Below are 21766 nucleotides of genomic sequence, written 5' to 3'. Positions count from 1 at the left end.
AATGTGTTATCCCACGGATGCTGCCGGTCCTCCCAGCTTCACCCTCCAACGCAGCCCAGGTCCAGAACGGTGCCCTGCCTACAGCACCAACTCTGCCTGATTACCTTGGGAGCCCCAACCCCCCTGCCTCCCTGGGAAGGGCACCATTTGCACCACTATATTATTTAACCCCCATTTACATCATCATATTATCTAGCCAAGCAGCAGCTCCTAACTCATTGTGCACCCTACATCCTCTGCTGCCCATGTTCTACTCCTGTTCACGCCCTGAAACCAAAAGCTGGCCCTGTCCCTGCTGCTTTCCCACGCATCTCCCCTAAATCCTCCCTTTGGCATCCCTGATCAGTGTGAAACGCCCCAGCCATGTCGGGAATGACCCAGACCTGCAGGGATACCCCCAGACCTGGTTCTCGTGGCAGGGCCCTTGGCAGTACTCGGTCAGGGTTTCCAGGGTCTGGGTGATGAGGGCCACGTTGTACTCATTGATGTAGAGACCCAGCAGCCCCAGCCCCCCCGTGGTGCTGCCGCACATGATGTCGAGGAACTGCAGCGTCTCGCACACCAGGTTGTAGTTGGTCTTGTTGTTCTGGCACCGGAGGAAGTTCTGCCGAGCAAAATCTGCAGTTACGGGGCTGAGCAGCATCACTTTGTTGGGGGGGGGGGGCAGTCCTGATCCCCCTCCCGACGTCCCCTCCAGCTACAGTTTGATGGAGAATTGGGCTGGGGCGTGTAACGTACAGACCTCCGAGAGCAGCACTCAGTCCCACGGACACAGTCGTGCTGTGAACGGCTCCTTCCACACCACCAAAAGTTATTCGTAAGAGATGGTGCATTTACAGATGGGGAAACTGAGGCACAGAGTGGCTGGTGCAATGGCTTTTTGGATCAAATTGGGGCAGAGCCCAGCTTTTCCCACACCTCAGTCCCATGGCCTCTGTCCTGACCCCCATCCATAACCAACCTGCAGGTCTCGGTTGTGGTTCTCACAGAGCAGTTGCAGGAACCGCAGGATGGGCTCCATGATCAGGACCGTCACCCCCATTTCGTTGTTCTGTCCCTGCTCCCCAGTGTCATGGCCCTTCCGAAATCCTATGGCCATCGGGAATCGGGAGGGGGTGCCAGGCATCAGGAAGGTGTCTCCTCGTCCTAGAGGGCAATCCGACCTCGTTAGCATCAGGCTATCCAATGAGTCAGACATTGGCCCTACCAAGGGGACACGGCCCCATACCTTTGGTGCCAGGGTCAGGCTCGTCTTTGTCCTCACGAGGCTTGTTCCCGATGTCACTCATGTTCACAGACACTGTAGACTTGGTCTCCTGCTGCGCCTTCTTCATCCGGTCGTGCAAAACTTTGAAGAACTTCTCAGACTTCTTGTCACTCGTCATAAGGTTGTAAAAGGATTTCTGGGAGGAGGGAGGACAGCCCTTCAAGTCTCCACCACCGGGTCCAAACTGTCCCTGCTTGCCCCTCTGATTTGGTAGCCTCTGGCACTCAAGACCTTGCCCGAAGGAACCTGGTGAGCAGGTTTATTTCCCTGCAACAGCCCTGGACATCACAGTCCTCTTGGATTTATGGGGGTGGATCATACCTTGCCACTGTGCTTTCCCTTACCCTAAGCAGGGTTAGGGACAGAGCAAGCGGTGATTACAGCAGCTCCAGGCCTGGAACCCTACTGGTTTTGCATGTACAAGTTTTTGGCTTCCCTGGGATAAAGGTTTCAATGAGTTACCACCCAAGAGCTGCAGCCCTGAGCCATTTTAGCAATACCCGGCAGAGGGCATCAGCATTACTCCAGAAACAACCTGCAACAACCTGCCCCTTTTGCAGCATCCAGCCCTCAAGCCTGACCCAGCCACGGAGCTGGAAAACTCAAAACCAGACAGATTTCTGCAGTTCCTCCTCCAGACAGCCAGCAAACGCGTGCAACCGAACAGTATTTTGGCAAAGCTTGCTGTCCAGGGGCCAACCCACATCTTCTAAGTGCTGGGATGGTTACACCGCACACATGAAATCGTGGCTGCCCAGTCCCCCTGGGACTGGTGCCCAAAGTGCAGCCGGGGCTCAGCACCTGGATCTCAGTGTTGCCTCCGTCCAGCAGCCGGATGGCAAGCAGGATGCTCTCTTGGAAGATCTTCTCGTTCTTGGTGTTCATGATGAGGTCAGCCACCAACTTGGTGGCCCCTTCTCGGTCCAGCCGGCACTGGACAGCAGCGATAGCGGACCAGTCCTGGTCTTGGCCTGCATGGGAGGACACGGATGGATGTGATGCTGTGGTAGAGCAGGAGAATAAATAAATCACTGCCAGGAGCATCTCAGTCCCATCCCTTCAACACCCCAAATCCTTTACTTCCATGGAGGTGGAGGCATGGCAACCAGCTACAGACCTGATCCCATCACGGCTTGGGAGCCGGGAATTCAAGGTGTATGAGAGCAGCACAGAGAGACAGGGAAGGTGCAGGAGAGGGGCACTCACCTCCCCCAGCAGCATCCACGATTTCCCCTTTGGAGCTGGACTTCTTGTTCTGCAGGTAATTGTTCAGGAGCATTTTCCGCAGCAGGTTGCCCTGCCAAGACAAATAAACGTCACGAATCTCCCAAAGCCAGGGTCAGCGCTAGAGTGGAATGGGGCTGAGCACCTTTGGGCTGCAGCGGGGAGGGCACTGCCAGCCTGGGAAGTGGGGGCTGCACAGACAAGGAGCAGGGCTGAGGACATGCTATGGGATCATGGTGCTCACCCTCTCGCCATATTTGTTCCTCTTCACCAGCATCTGCTGCAGTGTCCTCAGCACCTTGATGCACAGCTTCTCCTCCGTTTCCATGAGGTCCTTGGTGTGCTGCACCAGCCTGGCACAGCAGAGCCACCGTCACACAACCGAGAGGGACAAGGGGGTCCCTCCAGGCTGCAGGCACACACCAAGATGCACAACCCACAAAGGATGAAAGTCACCAGCCCTTCCCAGAACTCCCAGCAATCCCTGGGTAATTGCAAAGCATCCTCACTTGGACAGGAAACCTCCGCTCTCACATCGCTGAAATGCCTCCGTCCCCTCCATGAAAAGCAGCTCTGGCCGGTGGAGGACATCCACTAGGACAGACAGCTCAGCCTCCACCAGTGGTTTCAAGCGATCCTCCAGGGCGTTGATGATGTCCTACAAGTCACAGCACACACCTTTAGGGTCAGTGCATGCCTAGGAGACACGAGCACGGGAGAGGGACCCCTGCAACACCAACACCTTCTTGCTATCATGCACTGATCCATGCCACCACCTCCTCCCTTGCCCTGTACCTGCAGTTTCTCTATGATGTTCTTGTAATCCCACTGGTTGGGGGTGGTGGAGACGCGGGGGAAGGTCCGTGTGGCCGTCTTGTAGCTGGACGTGTTCCTCTGCACGGTGCTGGTGGAGCTGCTGTTGAGCAGGGAGCTGACGTGGGCATCCAGGTCCATGGGCAGCGCGATGGAGCGGCTCTTGGCTGCAGGAGATGGAGCCAGGGTTGGGGACAGCCATGACCCAGCTCACCCCATCGGCTGGGTCCTACCACACTGCCTTGGGCTGGGCACCCCTTCACCAGCTCGTCATTTGCAGCAGAGAAAATTTGGGTTAAATACAAGAGTAAACTCCGCCAGGCTAGAGAGGGGCGGAGTGGTGGAGTATTTCCACCCATCCCTCCCCATTGCAGCACAACATTGCCCACAGCCCCCCGAGCCCAACGTAGGACGGAAAGAGGCACCACATCCAGTTTTTGGTTGGGAAAGCCCAGCATGGAGATGTTGTAAGAAGCACCCTGCCTCCAATTACAAAGGGAAATCCCCACCCAGTGTCTAACCACCGAGCAATCCTTTCCACACAGTGACTCAGTGCTAACAAGGCTTGTCCTGAGCCAGGCAGCCACAAGCAGGCTGAGGGCAAAGTCCTGGTGAGGGAAAACCACCATAAATGCTGGCTTTGTTTCCAGCCCCTTCACCGGCAGGGACACACCAGGGATCTCCCAGCCAAGCGCAGGCTTCAGTTATCCCCATGCCACCCTGGTCACATCTGGAGATGTAGCTCAGAAAAAGCACACCCCGGAGCCAAACCTCCCCGTTCCTGGCCGGCAGCCTCTCGTCAGGGCACCCTGCCAAGACCCGCAGCAGGGACAATGGCTCTTGCTTGCTGCCGGAGCAGAGGCAGCCAAGGGTGGCTGCATCCTCCTGGTCCGTGGGGAACGGAGCATCGCTCTGGCGCAGCTCCTTACCGACCATGGCCAGCGTGCGGATACAGGCTTCCACCGAGCTCTTGTGCTGCTGCTGCAGCCAGGGGCACTCCAGCAGCCTCATGGTGGACTGGAGAAGCTGCACCACGATGGTCTGGTGGGTCTGCAGGAGAAAGCGGGCAGGTATGTATCAGTGCAAGGTGTGTCCAGACCTTGCTTTGGGGTGCCTCAGTGAGCCCCTTTTCTTCCCCGGCCAAAGCTTAGCCATGCAGCACCTCATTACCTGCAGCGAGGTGCTGTTCTCTGAGAAGGGGGAGCTGAAGAATGCATTGATGGTGTCCAGCACCACCGTCAGCACATACTTCTCCAGTGTAGGGTCTGGCAGGCGTTTCTCTCGCTTCTTGCACATCTGTGAGGAGAGGGGAGGATGCTGATGGTACCAGAACGAGGCGAGCATGCATCTTGGCCAGATGCTGCTGGCATGCAGTGCTGCTGGGACCTTGCTGAGCCAAGGGACGTGGCTGGTGACACAGCTCCTGCGTCTACACCAGAGAGCCCTGACTGCTCCCCAGCCTGCAGTGTGGCTGCTACGCAAGTCCCCATGGTGCCCATGCCCCACGACCGGCTCCCCAGAATTCAAGGGAGCCTCTGTGACACCACCCCGTCCCCAGCCAATGCAGCAGCTCTTGCTGCTGTGTCCCTCCCACCCAACCCTCCCCACGCACCCGGGCCATGTCCAGGGTAAAGTTCTCAAAGAGAGTCCAAATGTGGTTGCTGGTGTAGATCTCCTTCATCTCCACCTCCGTGTCCACGTAGCAGTGGTTGACGAAGTTCACGTAGGCCATCTTCACCTGCCAGGGGAGGCGGGGATGGAGGGCACAGGCACCGTCAGGAGAAGGCAATCAGTGCAAAACCCACTGGTAACCCTCCTCGCTGGGCACCCCGTACCTCCGTGATGCAATCCTCATGCGTCACCACCCGCACCACGTCCTCCAAGGGCAGCAGGGACGTGCACTTGATCTCTGTGTAGACGTTCTTGCCCTCTGCGCAGGCAGCCAGCAGGTCCACCAGTGAGATGTGGTACATCAGCGGGCTGTTCTCCTCCACCCCATCCCTGGCTGCTGTCATCATCTCCAGAAGGGTGGCCAGTGAAGCCTTGTCGTTGTAGAAAACTACCACATCATCCCCGGCATTGGTGAGCTGCAGGGAAGGGTAAGCGGTCACTGCTCTGGAGGAGGAGACTCAGAAACCTCAACAAGGCAGAAAATGGTGTCCTCTGCAGCTGAGCGATGAGAGGCGGCAGCCAGCGAAGGGGCTGTGCGTTTAGAGGGAAAACCAGGCATTTGCCATGCAATCAAAAAATCACAGCTTCTGGGACTCCAAAACGGTTATGGGCTCTTGAACCTTGCACTGAGTTCCTGGAGATCTTTCCTACTCCAGGGAGAAGCCAGCATGGCCGGGAAGGCTCTTCCTCAAGGAAGAAGCCAACCGTACACCCCCCAGGAGCCATGCCCTGCTACACCCCACGCTCACGCCCCATGGGCTGGGGGAAGAGGTGCTCACCTCGGTCATGATCATGTCCTGGCACTTCTTGACGTACTTGCCCTCGGCTTTGATGATGGTGTGCAGAAAGTCGAGGTACTGCACGTGGCGGCCGTGGGTGGCCACGCAGTGGATGAAGTGCTGTGGCACCGTCTCGTTGATCTCTGAGCAGAGCTGGTAGTTGTTGAGGAAGATGTGCTGCATCGTCTCTGCCTCCAGAAGCTGTGGGACCAGGGGAGCAGAGTGAGGCCAGCAGACTGTGAGGAACAGCCTCCCCTCCTGCCCTGACCCTTCCTCTCCTGGGGTCCTCTCCTGGCTTTTGTAACTCTTGCTCTCAGCCCCAGGAGCGGTACTGAAGTCTCTCCCAGTGCTGCTGCCTGCGACCACCCTTCGGTCCCCTCTTCTTACCCCTGGGGTCAGGAACAGGTTGAGGTGTTTGTGCAGCAGGGCCTGGTTTTCCTGATTGCCAGCACAAAACTTCTGCAGGAACTGGTGGGTGAATTTCAGGATCTCCATCATCTTGGCATCACCCTGATGAAGGGCAGAGAAGAGAAATACCCGGAGTTGGCAAGGGATGGAGAGCAGCAGCAGGCTGCTGCCCCTCCTGCCCTGCTCAGCTGAAGGATCCAGCCATGCAGGGCGGTCCCTGCATCCCCCACCCCTTGCCCTAGGCACTTCAGGACCAGCCAGCTTCTGCCCACCTACCTTCTCATAAGGGATCTGCAGCAGATCCAGCATCACTTTGTGGGCATCCATGTTCTTCAGAAGGCGCTGCTGCTTCTTGCGCACTTGCTCTCCGACCCCGCACATCTTATTCAGCCGCTCCAGGATCTGGGGAGAGAAGGACCATGGCAGAGGGGAATTGAGCCCATCAGGATGGCCACCAGCACTGGGGGCTTGCCTGCAATCCAGATGTGCTCTCCATAAACCCAGTTGCTCCCTGCATCACTCGCAAATCTTGGCAGCCCCCTCAGAAATCCCCCTTGCAGTGCCATGCAGAGAGCTCTCGTACCTGTCACCAACTCCCTCCCCTCCAGTCCCCTCAGTGCCAGGCTCACTCATGAACCCTGGGGATGTAACAGGGCTCCTCTTTGTGCCGAGCTGGCAGGAACGAGCTCTGGCTTGGACTTTTTCTACTGAGCCACAGGAGTGGTTGGAAATCCCTGCCATGATTTCACCCTTTCCTTCTTGCTGGTGCACCCGTACGAGCCCAGGCCAGGCAGACATCACTGGCCGTGCCTCCAGGAACAACCCTGGGGACAGAATTCGGTCTCACTTACCCCCTTGACTATCTGATAGTTCTCGCTGCTCTTCTCTCCTGGAGCAATGACCTCTTCATCGGCAGCATGCTGCAAGGGGACAGAAACAGCACCAGGGTCCCACTGCACTTCTCCAGAGCCTTGGGCATAACTACACCCCACGAGACCCTCCCTGACCCTCCTCTTCCAGGGAGAGGGGTGCACAGCCCATCGAGAGGTGTTAGATTGAAGCGACCTGCACCTCTGCCTCCCACTCTTCTCCTGGCCCAGTTCCCAGGGTCTTGCTCAGGGCTCTCACCTCTTTCTTCTCCTTCTTGTTCCCATCCACCGTGCTGTCCCCTTTGCTGCTGCCCTTCTTGTCCACCCAGAGCTCCGATTTCTCCACCATGGTGCGGAGTTTGTCCAGCTCCGACTTGATCACCTTGTAGTTCTCGACATCCTGGGCTGAGATCAGGAGCTGAACCTGCCGCGACATTTCCAGGGGTCTCCAGTTTGGGGCACAAACCCCATTCCTCTCCTCTCCCAGACCTCCCTCCCAAGCAAAGGGACCAGGACTCATCCCATGTCCTGCACCCACAGCCAAGCGTGGGCTTAGAGGCGCTCCAGAGCGGCATCCCACTGGGGTTACCTGTTTGAAGGTGTGCAAGACCTCCTGCCTCTGGCTGAAGTGCTTGAAGAGGAGTTGCAGGGAGCCGGAGATGAGTGGCGGGTAGTCGTGCATTGTCAGGTGGATCAGCACCCGCAGAAACATCCTCCCTCCCTCATCATCCACCTCTAACATGCTGCTCGTCTTCCTGAAGCCGGGATGAAAGCACTTGGTGTTAGCAGCCACACGGGAGCTTGCGTACACTCAGTCACCCCTCGGGGCTGATGGGGACAGCTGCATTAGCCTTTAGAGCCTCATCTTCCTCATCACCTGCAGCTTTCAGCCTCAGCAGTATGGACAGGAGAGGAAGAGCCCTATGGCCAGGCTAACTACGCACTGGAGGGGGCAAGGACTCACCCCACACCGAACATGGCTTCTGCGTGCTCGCCGATCCGGTCCAGGTTCATGGCTGCAGCTGAAGGGAGAGGACAGGGAGATGGAAGGGGCAGCCAACAGGATCCCCATGCATTGGCAGAAACCCGCAGGAACCAGCCCAGCTCCCTGGCCTCTGCTCCGAGCATCCATGATGGACACAGGACACCTCACCCCATCTGCACAAACTCTGATCCCCCCCACGCTCCCTGCCAGCAGCAGTGGTGGCTGGAGAGCTTCTGGAGCTGTCACCTCCACTGCCTGTGTGTCCCCAGCCTGTGGGGCTTGCTGAGTTGAAGGTGTACCAGGAGCAAAGTGGAAGAGTTACTTGTGGAGTCAAAGGCTGGAGCCGTCCCATCAGCTGCACTGTCCTGCATGGGGTAGACTTCCACAAACTCCTTCTTGAAGACAGAAAGCAGGTAGGAAATCCTGTAGTCCAGCCGCACGTTCAGGATGAACTGGCAGCAGTAAAGAAGAAAGCAAAAGTGAGTGCCTTCTTCATGCCAGCTGTCAGAAAACCATGTCTTCCCCATACCACCCCATCCCACAGGTCCCACCCACAGCTCCACAGTGCTCCTCCATCCCCACCGGCTCCAACCTGCAAGATCTCCAGGATCTTCAGCTTGGTCTCCATCACGACAATGTTCTCGTTCTCAACGCTCCTCCCTCTGTCCACTTGCTCCGGGGCAGACCCAGCACTGAGGCTCGGGGGGCTGAAGATAGACTGTTTTCTGCTCAGCACCATGGTGGACATCATCTGCCCAACGCCCTGGATTGACCTCCGCACGTTTTTCCCTACAGAGGCAGCCACAGTGGGCAGAGTTAATGCAGGTGGAAAGGGAGGTGGCAGAGGACCAATGGAAGGACCCACTTAGAGTGGAAAACGCTGTAGATATTAATCAGAGAACAAGTAGGAGGGACCGGCCATTTCTCTGGCATGGCCAAATGCTCAACACGTCCTGTCTCTCAGTACAGACCCAGCCAAAGCTTCCATGTCAGCAAATCAGCGGCTTGTTTTCTCGCAGCCAAAACTGGAAAGCACTGGGCAGACCATGGAAAACACCTTCGTGCAGGACCATGCCTGGTTTTGGAGCAGGGACTCACCCGTCACCTCGTCATTGTAGACGGCCTGCATCATCAGCTGGGGGTTTTGGACACAGTCGATGATGCCCAGCAGTGTCCGTGTCAGGCGCAGCAGCTCGCTGAAGCTGTAGAAGCCGAAGTAGATGAGGTTGTGGGCAAGGCTGACGACCTGGGGAAGGACAAGGCAACTCCAGACCCCGCCGTGCTTGGGGCTGAGCAGGAGAAACAAACGTGGAGCAGAAGGATGCCGCCACAGCCACCCTCGTTGCAGAGGCAGCCGCAGCCAAACCATGTTGCATCCTGCAATGTGCCAGCAGGACTCGCACCTCAAAGGTGAGCTTGTTCTTCTCCTCGTTGGCGAAGGGCACCGCCTCGCTCACCACGTTGTTGAGGTAGTCCTCCACAAACTCCATGGTGCTGGCAAACTTGTTCTTCTTGTCATCGCGTGAGACGTTGAGGTTGGAGTCGTAGCTGTGAGGGGAGATGGTGGGGGTGCGCTGGATGGGAGCGAGTATCCTCGCACCAAGCCTGGAAGGAGCACTGTCCAGGCAGCTGCTGAGCCATCACGGCCAGAAGCGATGCTCCCGACTGATGAAGCCCACTTCCTTGTGAAGGCTGAGACCTACCGAAGTCACTCCACAAATACCGCCAAGCCAGTCCCTACACTAGATGGCATCTGCCATCCCACCCCCTGCCCTGTCCCTCAAAGCCGCTGCGAGCCCCAATGTGTCTCACTCTTTGATCGTGATGGCCGTGGGGATCTCGGTCCAGAGCCGTGCAAACTTCACGGGCATCACCAGCTCCTGGGGGTCCCTGTCCACATGCACGTGCAACATGAGGTGGCAGAAGGATGCCCGGAGATCGAAGGGCAGCATCTCATCTGCCATGCAGAGGAAGATCAGGTCCACACCCAGCTGCTGGGAGATCTCCTTGATGGCCAAGTACTGGCGATCCAGGCACATGCGGGCAAAGAGCTTCAGCTGGTACCTGCCCAGGGATGAGGGGGAGAGGGAGTGAGGCCATGCAACCCTTACACCCTCACCTGGAGAGAAGATGCCGCGGGATCATCACCTGTAGTAGCTGAGGACATTCTCGTCATGGGCATTGCCAGCCCGGGCCTCCTGCGCCAGCTGCCGGATGCTTTTCTCATGGTGGTCGTTGTTCTTGTCCGTCCAGGTGAGCCAGACCTCCTCCTCCGAGTACTCGATGCTCAGGTACTCGTGGGTCTGGGACATCTCCTTCACTGGTCTCAGCCTAGGACAGAAAAGGGGTAAAATTGGAGATGCTCCCATGGGCAGAGAGTGGCTGCACCTCAAGGGGTGACGAGGGTTTTACCAGGGCACCGCGGAAGCTGGTGGAAGGCAAGGCCAGGCACCAAAGCCTGAACGTGGACAACCTCTCCCCTTGGCTACTCACTCTGTTTTGATGAGGATGTCGCTGTTCTTTGGGTCCAGCACGCACTTGCAGATCAGCTCCTGGGTGACAGGGATGGCAATGTGGTTGGACACACACAGGTCCGAGAGGTAGTCCAAAAACCTACAGAACAGAGACAACTTGCTGTGAAAGGGGGGGTCCCCAGGAGCTCTCTCCACCTCTAGTTGAGGCACATCCCACCCATCACGCAGCACAAAGCCCTTTGGGACGGGGCCTTTCTGGACACGCACCGTGGCTCGCGGTTCTTGCGCACCAGGCTGACGAAGGTCTCCACCTCCGTCTTCGTGATGTGCTTCTCCAGCAGCTTGCGGTTGTTGTGCAGCAGGGCCGTGATGGTGTCCTCAGCGAGGATGTCGTAGCCGATCTGGGACTGCATCATGCCAAACTGCTTGGCAATGTGCTCCTGGAGTAGGCAGAGAGGCGGTGAGTGCACAGGGCTGGTATTGGAGTCTGGCAATGCTCCCCTGCCCCACCAAGACCTCGGCACCCCCCAGGGCTTTGCAACACCTGGCGGGATGGGGGTTCCCCCCGTCACCCCCCTCCATGCACCTGGTTCTTGCGATAGTCCTCCTGGGAGTGCCGTAGCACGCGGTAGCACAGCCGAAACATGTACTGGTAGGGAGCATTTTTCTGGTCCGACAGCTCTTCCAGCCGCACCAGGGGCCCTTCCCCGCCCTTGTCCTTGAAGGGGGCTTTCAGGATCCCAAAGATCTGCCCAAAAGCAGAGATGATAAGTGCTGTGTCCCCCTCCACACCACCACCCCCATGCATGGCTGGACAGCAGTCGTGCTTGCCCGGAGGGCTTGGTGCACCACTGGGGCATGAGCTGGAGACCAGCTACACCTCCTCCACGGGGTTTTCCAGATCCCTGGTCTCCAGCGTGGTCCTGGGCAGAACAGGACATCTCTGCAGAACCTCCGCCTTGCTCAGATGCAGGGCCCCAGGGCCACTCACCTGCTTCAAGATGTTCTGCTCCCGCATCAGCTTCTGCCGTTCCCGGTTGGGTTTGGTCACCACGATGTCCAGCACGTTCTGGCCATTGTTGGGGACGTCGCTGACAAAAAACACCAAGTCCTCCAGCAGCTGGATCACGAATCTGCAAAGGGGCATGGTGCAAGTGGGCTGGGGGGGGCTGCTCACCCACCCCACGCAGCCCACTCAGGCTCGGGGTCCTTGCAATGATGCCGGCACATTTTGGAAGACCAAAGAGCCCACGTTCAGGGCTCAAAAGACTGCCAGGGAAGCTGCTGGCCGATCCTGCCCTCCCTGCTCTAGGTTAATAGCTGCCCTGAAGCAAGAGGTTTTACAGCCCCTATGGTTCCTAAGGAAACTATATGTGCCGGGGTAAATGCCAGGGGCTCTTGCTTATGATTCATGCAGGGTATTTTGGATTTAACGCCTCTGCCCCCTTAGTCATCTTTGCGGGACCCGCACAGGGCGGGCTGGCAGGGCGGAAGCGGCTCGCTCAGTCCCACGGGGAATCTGTGTTTGCTCAGGAAGCACCAAGAACCCACCCACCTAAAAATAATACCATGACTAACCCGGCTGCCCCTATCATGGGGCCATCTCTCAGCCCCTCGGATATTTTTCTAGCGGCAAAGGAGGGGCTGGAGCGGGGCTGCGGCGTTATCTGGTTTCCTTGCCAGACTCCTGGGAGAAGCAGGCGTGGATTTGGGTTGTGGGCAGGAAAGCAAGACAGCGCTGGCACAAAGACCCAGGCAGGGGCCCCATCCTGCAGCGATGCTGGAGAGTCCCTGGAGGAGCCCAGCGGGGCCCCATCTCCCAGGGGAAATTACTTTTTTACCTCCGGTCATTCTGGCTGAGAAAACCTTCGTTCATCTTCTCCACCACGTTGGCCAGCATCGAGCTGGCGTCGTTAGCAAAGTCCAGGTCCCGGATCTCAGACACGGGCACGGAGACAATGGCGAAAGCTTCTTTGTCTTCTTTGGTGGGACACGTGCCCAGCTGGGAAGCAATGGGGAAGCAGCATCACACAGACAGGGCAATGCCAAGCATGTCCCCACCATCTGCCATCAACCCGGGTGAAGTCAGTGGCCCAGTTCATCCCTATCAGAAGGACTGGTGGGCTCTAGGTTACTGGGATGGGCTCTAGGTTACCGGGATGGGCTCTAGGCTGGTGTCCAGCCACCCCTTTGGATCATCAGGGTATTTCAGTCCCTGGGTAAAGCCCGGCTGCTGGGTGGGAAGGAGCATGCTAAGAGCTATTGGGGAGCAGGGGATAAATCCACGCATGGGAAGAGGGAGCGGGGCCATACCATGAGGCGAATGGGCCTCTCCTCATCGATGTCAATGGGCACGTTGGTGCTCTGGATCCAGGTGTTGGTGCAGAGGTGGCGCAGCCTCACGTAGGAGTTCCTGCAAATGGCACAGTGTCCTGGCGAGCGATCCCCACGTGGACACACCAGCACCCACCATTTCCCCCGACGCCCAGCAAAGCTTCCCCCGCCCCATGAACAGACTTGCCAAAGTTTCACACCACACAATTAAGCCTCCCTTCTTTATTTCAACCCCTCTGCAGCGGCACGTGCTTACATACCGCGGGACAAAGGAGTCCGTCTTCTGCAGCGTGGTAGGGTCCAGCTCAAAGAGGGAGGCGATGTCATTGCCGTGGGGCACAGCCACCAGCCGGTATTTGATCTTCTCCCCCGTGTTCCTGCGGCTGGCACGGCCGCTGCCCCCCTGCACCAGGGAAAGGGGCTTTAACCCCGGCGTGGGGCGGCCGCCCCGCCGAGCCCAGCCTCCCTGCGCACACGGCATCGGAGGAGACACGCAGCGGCTACGCTCAGAGCAGAAGCTTTCGCTCGGATGCCGGGCTGAGCCTCGCAGCGCGGAGACGCACGAGGGGCTGCAAGAGCACAAGCGCGGCACGATGCACCTGAGCTACGAGGCCACCCCTTCTCCGTATATCACCAACAGCAAACAGAAAAACCCCCTGAAAGTCCAAATCTCTCTTCTACCAGCGCTTCCCCGTGGCCTGGGGATCCAACATGCACTGGGACCCCTCCAAGAGATTTCGGCAGGGTCCTCTCGCAAGCGGGACATAGGGATGCTACTCTACAGCGCAGGGATGCTCTGCTGGGCAGCGGCGCAGCCTCCGGCCGCAGCCTCGGCACCAAGCGGGACCCGGCGGCACGGCACGGGCACTGTCCCTGCGGCAGGCTCTGTTTTGGGGCATTTCCCTGCTTTCAAGCAGAGTCTAAGAGACGGCGTGATTTCAGGCAGCGGCAGCAGCATTTCTGCTAGCGATGCTGCACACAGCTCACCGTGGGCGCTGCTTTGGGCTCAGCCACGTCTCCTTTATAACTTGGGTTTTCCTGAAAAGTTAAAGAGGGAGATGAAAGACAGCTATCAGTCCTCCCACTCGGTCCCTCCAAAACCCTGAGGACGGGGTGTTATCTCTACTCCTGCCTTCCTCAATCACATCGCAGAGAGAGGAAACCTGCCCAGATGGGGCTGGAGGACGCGACCCATACCCAGTGCACAGCGCTCCGTCCCCCAGGAGCGGGACGGGGTGAGCCCTGGTGAGCAGACCCAGGGCTCTGTGTTGCAGCAAGACGAGCTCTTGCTGTAAATCCCTTGAAGCCCCAGGCTGAGGTCTCAGTGAGCAACACAAGCCGGGCAGCACCAGCCAGGGATGGGGATCATTCTGTGTTCTTCTTTCCTCTGCAGAAGATGTCAGGTGAGTGTCTTTTGGTTTAAAGCAGCCATTTCAGAGCCCCAGCATTTGCTATTTTCCATCCTGCCAGTGGTGGAAAGGGCCCTGGGGGCTGCCTTGGGTTGTATTCTCCAGCCTAAGGAGCACCTTTGGTACACGGTGCATCAAGATCCCCCGCGGTACATCCCTGCTCCCCTGGCAGCAGGGTGTAACAGTCTTTCCCTTGGTCCTGGCAGCTCATTTGTGTCGTACAAACCACATTATCTAAGTGCGGAAACCTCTTTGTGCCTCTATCAGGAGGCCTTGAGCTGGCCTTAAACAGGAGCAAAAAAATTTGGCAAATGATGTTTCCAGGCCCAGATTTTGCCCACACCCTTCCCAGGCAAGGACAGCCCTGGATGCTGCTGTGGACCAGAGGATGAGGATGGGCAAAACCTGATCAGGAAGAGTTAAACGCAGCAGGATGAATTCTCTCCCGCTTCCATCTTACCAGGAGGTTGTGCCAGTGCAGTCCCTTGGCCCAGAGCAGGCAAACAGAGGAAAGCCCTGGCCACCCCATCCTGCCCTCCCTGGGCCAGGAGAGGAGGGAGCTAGGAAAAGCAATTTTGGCAAGCAAACCCCTGCACTGCGGAGTGGGGGATTTCAGGCGGAAAGCCTAGCCCTGCAAATGGGCAAATGATGATGATGCTCCCAGCCCCGGTGCCAATGCCTCCTGCAAGCAAGAAGGAGCCACTAAGGAGCCCAGGGCAGGACACCTCCGAAAGCAAACTGGAGTGGGGCCAGAGGCAATCCTGGGCATCGCTGCTCTGTCTAAGGGTGGGTGGCCACTGCCTTTGCAAGGGATAAGGGATGGTACCAGCCTCTCAAGGGCAGGGCAGGTCTCTGTGACCCTTTTTTTGTCCCCTTACCTCCGCTGCCAGGTAGTTGCCCGTGGCGAGGTGCTTGAATCGGTACAAGCCGTTCCAGTGCCCGGCTCCCCCTCGGCACGGGTCGTGGTGGACCACCTGGGAGAAGCAGAGGAGAGCTCAGCCAGTGGCACGCGGGGCTATGGGGAACTGGGACACCGTTCCTGTCTCCCAGCCTCTGCTGACCCCGGGCAAACACGCTGATGATAAGAGCTCCATCCTATCTCAGAGGGGGCCACGAGTAAATATACTCGGTGCGCAAAGCTCAGACAGATACTGGTGCCCAACCACCAGCAGCTCTGGTTCCCAGTGCTCTCATGGAGCTCGAGCCTTGCACCAGCTTTCACCAGGGCAGTTCGGCTAACAGAAGTGAAAATGTATAGAAATAACCACTGCTTCTAGCAACATCCGCCCCCCAGTGAAAGTGCAGCAACCCACGGAGGTACCCCGAAAGCCCACGGACACGCGCTGCATCCCCTTCCCGCTCACCTCCACCTCCCACAGGGCGTTGGAGCTGGTGGCCGAGGTAGCCGACTGTCTCAGGGTGGTGCGGAGGAAGACGTGCAGCTTGCCTTTGTACTCGTCGCAGGTGAGAAACTTCTCCTGCTCAGCGTGGAAGAGCCTCACCACGTCCCCCTGGCACCGGGACACAGCAGTGAGACCCAGGGATGGGGCTCTCCTACAGACTGATGTAGCTCCTCCTGCAACCCCCCACCCTGCATGGTGATGGGATCCCCCGTGTACGTGGTCCAGAGCAGAGCACAGCTCCCAGGACCACGGTAGCCTGGGCATCGCAGGACACCATCAGCTTTTCCAGTTCTACCTACCCGAGCTGGTCTAAAACCTGCCTCTAGCAGCATAAATGCTCCTCTAAGCCCAGGGAAGGGCACCTTGCATGGGCACGGGGCACCCTTCACTCTGCAACGCCATCACTCCTTTTACTCATGCAAGTCACTTCTCTCTGCTTCCCCTCCTCAGGTTGTAAAATAGGTGCAAACCCACCATTTTACACCCCTGGACGGGGCAGAGGCTCTGCTCACCAACGTGTTTAAGGCATTAACGCCCCGGGGAGGAGGACACAGTGGATGCGGGAAGCCAGGGATAAGTGAGGCCCCTGGGGATGAGGGTCTGTAAGATCATAACAATCAATATCCATCCAGCTGCTTCCTGGAGGACCTCAGCCCCAAACAATAGCTCTGCAGGGAAAGTTCCTTTCCCAGGCAACAGCCAGCCATGCTGCACAGCTAAACAGCTGAAAATTGTCCTCGCAGCTAGAAGCTGCTGCTGGCACTACGTGTGCCTCATATTGTCCTTGAGAGCCAATTTAATACAATAAGGCAGAGGGTAATTTCATGCCCCCCCTGGGTACCTGCTGCCAGGAGATACTAAAATATCCAACTCTAGCTTGCTGTTAAGTTCTCCAAGTGATGAATTCTCCTAGAAATTAAGGTCCTCAAGGCAGGATCTCTTTCCTCTACCCTTGTCACACAGCCAAACGGCTGTTCACACGTCCTGCCCCTGCAGGGGACCGGGGCCGGGTGCCCGGAGCCCACCACATCCCGGGTGGCCGGCAGCAGCTGAACCTCCTTCCTTACCCCTTTCAGCACTTCCTCCATGTGGTCACAGAACTGCATAAAAAGGTTGATTTTCCAGCTGGTGTTACAATTGACTGAGTTCACCTGAAGAGCAAGAGAGCGAGGTCGTGATCCCTGGGACAAGGAAAAAAAGGAAGAAAAAGGAAAAAAAAACAGGCAAGCCCCAAAAGCCAGACCCCATACAGGCAGCCTGGCCCCAGCCCAGCCTCCCCGTACCTCCTTGCAGCCGGCGTTGTCAGCAAGCTCGTAGTTGCTGGCGTGCAGCGGCTGCCCGGCATTGACGGGGTTCAGGATGACTTTGTCTCCCACAACTACCTGAGAAGCAAAATGAGAAAGCAGGGAGCAAGTATGAGACCGGGCACCCCGCAGGGAGGCGAGCCCTGGCAGGCAGCACGCACGCCGCTTTCTGCACATCTTCATTGAGGGACATTTTGGCCCCATGCTCACATTATCTCCATTGCTCCTCAGCTTCCAGAAGGGCTGGATGAAAAGCCAGGATCCCTCGTTGCCGGTGGCATCCAGCGTCACCCGCATGGCGTTTTTCTCAAGCAGGGCCGGCAGCCGCTTGTTCACCGTCAGGTACTTGTTGCTCTTCATGTGGAGGAGCTGGAAAGGCAAACGCCGGGGTGAGCTGTGACAGTACAGCCCCCTGCGGTCCCCAGGGCTGGTCATACCCAGGAGGGATCCTGTGAGCCCTTTCCCAGCAGCTGCCTGGCTTGCACGTGCTGGATCTGTGCATCCTCCCCCAAAACTCATCGGCTGAGCGCAGAGGAGGGGAGAGCGAGCCCGTACCTGTATGACGCTGCCGTATTTCACCACGTCGCCATGCACTTTCTTGTTCTCTGTCTCGTTCTGTTTCTGCTCCATCTGGGCTGCATGCTGAATGCCAAAAGAAGAAGAGCTGAGTGTAGGAGCACCCTCCTCACTCCTCAGGAGCAAGCCCCAAGAGGGGCCACCTGCACCCTCAGCTATGGGGAGGAGAAGACGGGCTGGGATGCAGCTTCAGCATCCCTCTGTCCCCCAGACAACACGGGCCAGAGCTACAATATGGTCCTCAGCATCTGAGAGCTCAGCCTAGGACCACGGTGTGGCCCTGAGCAGCCATATGAAGTCCATGCAAGCTTTAAACAGAGGACTTAAAAATTAGGACAGGGACAAAATGGCACTGAAATTCTCCCAAAACCCCAGCAGGTCTTACAGGGCAGCGCCAAAAGGGGACTCTGTACACAGGCCAGGGACTGGGGCAACGCACCCATCTCAGTCCCACTGCAGCAGGGCCGTGGGGACCGGAGGCTCCTGGCAGCACCAAGACCAAAAAGCAAAAGGCACGGTGCCATGCCCAGAGATGGCTGCAGGTCCAGACCTGCTGCAGCAGATGCAGCAGGATGGGTCCCCACTGGCCAAGATGCCCTAAGAGTGGATTACTCAGCACTGCTTGCAGCCCCTTTCTCCAAAACCACAGACATTTTCCATGCGGTTGCTCTGACAGTCGGAGGAGTGATGTCGATGTATGTGGAGCAAGGCAGGAACTTGCTCCCGCAGCAGATCTGTCTGGGAATGGCAAGGGTGCGCCGACAGCCCCGGCACCAGCCCAGGCACAGCCTGGGCAGCACCAGCCCAGTATTCCCCCGCAGCTGGGATGGGAAACGGTAGCAAGGGATGGAGCTGGGAGAGCATCTACCTTTTCCCATCCTGCTTTCATCCCCTTTCACTTGAGGACAGAGGAATTGGGAAACACAACTGGAATTGTGACTCCGCACTGGGAAGATGGGGCAGCCGGTCCGCGAGTGCCTGAGCAGGTGATGCTGGGGATTTGAACGCATCTGGCACACAGCGTGGCAGTACAAACCCTTTGCTCTTTTCAATGTTGCCACCACTTTAGTTAACCCTCCGTCCCCACACAGCTCTGGGTGCCACCTGGGGATGTGAGCCCCATGGTGGTGGATGCTGCCATCAGGAAAACAAGCCTGCTGCCGAGAAATCCCGAACTGATGTGGAGCTGCGAGTTTAACAACAACCCCATGGAGCAACTTGGCTCCGGTGAGAGATCCAGCAGCATGGCTTGCCCTAAATCCACATCCAGATCTGAGCTCCTTCCTTGCTGAGAGCCAGTGGGGCCGGGAGTGGGAACTGGCTGTCCCAAGCTCACAAGCCCATGGGGGCTCATGTTCCCAACCTGTCCCTTGGATGGGACAGGGTCTGTTCCTAAGCCATGGCAGGATGGGGTGTCAGGGACGCACACTGGGGTGGGCAGCCCAGGACGGTGCAGGGAGGATGGGGAGACGTCAGCAGAGCGGGAGGAAAGCCTCCATGGCGTGTCTGCACTGCATCTGGCTGTACCTACAATTAGTCAGCAGAGAAAACACCGAGCCTTAAACCCACTTAAAACCAACAGCGCAAGAGCACAAGCTCAGAAAGGCGACCGTGGGCACTGCAGACAGCCGGGCAGAGTTTCTCTGCTCGAGACCCGGGCTGCTTCTGCTTCAGGAAATTATCTCCGGGGGTTGGAAGATGTTTTCAGCCTGCGGCCGATGCTGATAAATCGCAGCCTGGAGTCCGGTGTCCTGCCAGGACGTCCAGGGGCTTTGTGGCAGCACGGGCAGCGCTTTGCAGAGAGCTTCCTCCCTGCCCGGGCTCCCGAGTGCTCCGCTCCGGATGCGAAGGAGCGTTTGCCAAAAGGGCAACACCGGGAGCAGCAGAAAGGAGCAAGGAAATTTCAGAATCTCTTTAAGACAAATCTTAACCAAGGTGCAATCAATCAGGCTCAGAAATGAGCCTCTCTGTCCAGTCGTGGCCAGTACAGCTGTCGACATTACAAGTTACAGTCTAACTGGAGCAGGAAAATAGCGTTTCCATACGCCAGTGACCATGCACAGCTGGACATGGCAGGAGGCACTGACCCTGTCCCGGCATCTCCAAACCAAGCCGGGACGCCCTGTCCGGACACTGCATCAGACCTCGCTCCCCAAAGGCAAAACGGGGGGACCGGTGGGGCTGGGCTTGAAGCCTGATGAGATGATTTAATGAATCTCTCCTGAGCTTTGGTTTTATGAATCATCCTCGGGACCTCGCCAGCTGTCTGAGGCGATTATGCAATGTTTAACATGGGCCTTTTCCAAACCTCGTGGAAGTAAACAGGAGCCTTACTCTTCCACAGCCCTTTGGAGCAAGTCCTGGCCACAGCAGCTCCCTCCTCCGTGCCAGGCACCCCTGGGTGCTGCGGGGGGTGCGGGGCTGCCCTCACAGAGCACCTCTGCCCGCTCTGCCATGGGGTCCTCTGCACAAGGAGCGTCAGAAGGACTGAGACAGCAAAGACTGGGCACAGCAGCAAGGGTAGAAAGGCAGGTGGACATCACCTCTCATCCCAAAAGCAGCATTGCTGCCCTCCCTTCCTCTCTCCGCCTGCTCAGTCCCCTGGATCCTTCTCTGCAGGTCTTCCCTCGGACATCTCCCTTGCACTGGGAGCAATAAAATCATCTGTGGCTCCTTGGTCACCGCTATATTCACCCCACGCTGTCATAGCATGGACTAAGTGTGGCCATGCCACGCTGCCCAGGGCTCGCCCCTGCACTAAGGGCACCTGAGCAGGCATGGCACGAAAGCAAAAGAGCTGTCGGGAGCCTGTGGCAGGATCCAAAGTTGAATTGCCTCTCACATCGGAGGCTGGATAAGAGCATTGCATAAGAAGGGCAACCCAGGGTGCAGCATGCATCCCTGGGGGCCAATCTATCTGGAACCACAACCCTCAGTCCTGCAGATGCCAGCGCAAAGCACCTTACAGAGCTCCTACCCCAACCCCCTCACTAGACACCGTATGGCATGATTAATTAAGAGCTGACAGCCACAGGAGCCATTCGTCTAGAAAATGGGGCTGTGACTAATGGTCAACGGTGAAGGGAGGGCAGTGGGACAGGAGACAACAGAGCTGAGCAGAGGGACACCCTGAGGACAGCAAAACCCAGGGCAGGTCCTGGCCTCCGTGCAGGCTGTTTTCTGGGAAGCAAAACATACCAGGGCTGGCACAGTGAGAGGTTTGGATGTCATCATCCCACCAACCCACAGGGACCATCCACTCTGCTCACCTGGAGTTTCTGCAGCAGCACCACATCCGCGATCTTCTCCTTGTCCTGCTTGGTTTGCTTGGCTTTCCAGTACTGCTTCTGGGCAGAGTAGCGGTTCATGGGACATACTTTGAAGAGGCAATCTGGAAGGAGAAGAAGGCAAGCGTGAGGCTGCAGCAGCCACGTGGTCACCAGCCACCAGTGTGTCCCCAGTTGGGGCAACATCACCGAGGGGCAGGAGCGAGTGCTCCTCTGGGACACTGCTCCTGTCCCAGCAGCACCGCTGGGAGATGGTCCTCCTAACCCACCACAACCTCATCTGCTGCTGGGGGTCCAAGGGAGACACGGCTGCGAGTGGTGGATGATCACGTCACCTTATATTAGCTGATGGATCAGTTTCAAATCAGGGTAAATAACGAGTCCAGGAGTGACTCCACTTCTTGGACTCGCGATTAGAAGTGTTCCCATCGGAAATGGCTATGCAATTTGGGAAGGAAAACTTCAGGGGGAGAAAAAGTACTGATGAAGCCCAGCTGTACCAAAGGAGGAGAGGATGTCGCTGGGAGGGAGAGAGGGAGGCAGGGAAGCCAGCAGGACACGGGCACCGTGAGACCGGGACGTGAGCAGACGTCTCCACATCTCCCTTGCTACCCTACCCATCGGACATGAGGAGCCAGCAGGATCACGATTTGCTGCCCTGCAGTGACCGGGCCATCGGGATACTCCGGTTTTCCAAACACACTGCTGTTCTCCCATGACAGCTCATGGGGAGCCTCAGTTACCAGTGCTGGAAACTACAAGCAACCGCTCCTAAAATCTGTATGTCAACAGCTGCATTTCAAGTCCTAAAAGAAACACTTTGGGGACCTGAAGGGCAGAGGTTTGCATCCCAGCTCCTCCAAACACTTGCACTGTATCCGTGCTCTGCAGATTGCCCCGATTTCCCTGGTTTTCCCCAGGCTGCTGTGGCTGGGATGGAGGGCAGAAAGTGCGGACGCCCAC

The 21766-nt window shown here is 57.6% G+C and overlaps 1 protein-coding gene across 1 annotated transcript in view; it reads right to left on the bottom strand.

The window, feature by feature from the left end:
* Positions 1-21766, bottom strand: part of ITPR3 (inositol 1,4,5-trisphosphate receptor type 3) — a 43522-nt gene that overhangs the window by 10069 nt on the left and 11687 nt on the right. Inside the window, exons 3-42 of the mRNA XM_049833305.1 lie at positions 20786-20907; positions 17496-17582; positions 17151-17309; positions 16920-17018; positions 16704-16787; positions 15598-15744; positions 15112-15207; positions 13812-13862; positions 13085-13227; positions 12804-12903; positions 12332-12492; positions 11482-11623; positions 11077-11238; positions 10758-10930; positions 10510-10629; positions 10165-10347; positions 9829-10080; positions 9420-9564; positions 9115-9262; positions 8609-8805; positions 8339-8468; positions 7996-8053; positions 7621-7786; positions 7291-7455; positions 7014-7082; positions 6439-6564; positions 6142-6264; positions 5755-5955; positions 5140-5391; positions 4917-5042; positions 4475-4600; positions 4234-4354; positions 3287-3471; positions 3001-3149; positions 2736-2844; positions 2474-2564; positions 2069-2238; positions 1229-1403; positions 962-1146; positions 404-604 (exon numbers count right to left, since the gene is read on the bottom strand). Coding sequence (XP_049689262.1) covers positions 404-604; positions 962-1146; positions 1229-1403; positions 2069-2238; positions 2474-2564; positions 2736-2844; positions 3001-3149; positions 3287-3471; positions 4234-4354; positions 4475-4600; positions 4917-5042; positions 5140-5391; positions 5755-5955; positions 6142-6264; positions 6439-6564; positions 7014-7082; positions 7291-7455; positions 7621-7786; positions 7996-8053; positions 8339-8468; positions 8609-8805; positions 9115-9262; positions 9420-9564; positions 9829-10080; positions 10165-10347; positions 10510-10629; positions 10758-10930; positions 11077-11238; positions 11482-11623; positions 12332-12492; positions 12804-12903; positions 13085-13227; positions 13812-13862; positions 15112-15207; positions 15598-15744; positions 16704-16787; positions 16920-17018; positions 17151-17309; positions 17496-17582; positions 20786-20907 — 5699 coding nt within the window. The remainder of the gene's footprint in view (positions 1-403; positions 605-961; positions 1147-1228; positions 1404-2068; positions 2239-2473; positions 2565-2735; positions 2845-3000; positions 3150-3286; positions 3472-4233; positions 4355-4474; positions 4601-4916; positions 5043-5139; positions 5392-5754; positions 5956-6141; positions 6265-6438; positions 6565-7013; positions 7083-7290; positions 7456-7620; positions 7787-7995; positions 8054-8338; positions 8469-8608; positions 8806-9114; positions 9263-9419; positions 9565-9828; positions 10081-10164; positions 10348-10509; positions 10630-10757; positions 10931-11076; positions 11239-11481; positions 11624-12331; positions 12493-12803; positions 12904-13084; positions 13228-13811; positions 13863-15111; positions 15208-15597; positions 15745-16703; positions 16788-16919; positions 17019-17150; positions 17310-17495; positions 17583-20785; positions 20908-21766) is intronic.

Source organism: Accipiter gentilis, chromosome 29, assembly GCF_929443795.1.
Source record: "Accipiter gentilis chromosome 29, bAccGen1.1, whole genome shotgun sequence".
In the NCBI taxonomy this organism is placed as follows: domain Eukaryota; kingdom Metazoa; phylum Chordata; class Aves; order Accipitriformes; family Accipitridae; genus Astur; species Astur gentilis.
Note: the sequence above shows the minus strand (reverse complement) of the source record. Positions and strands in the feature narration are given on the sequence as shown.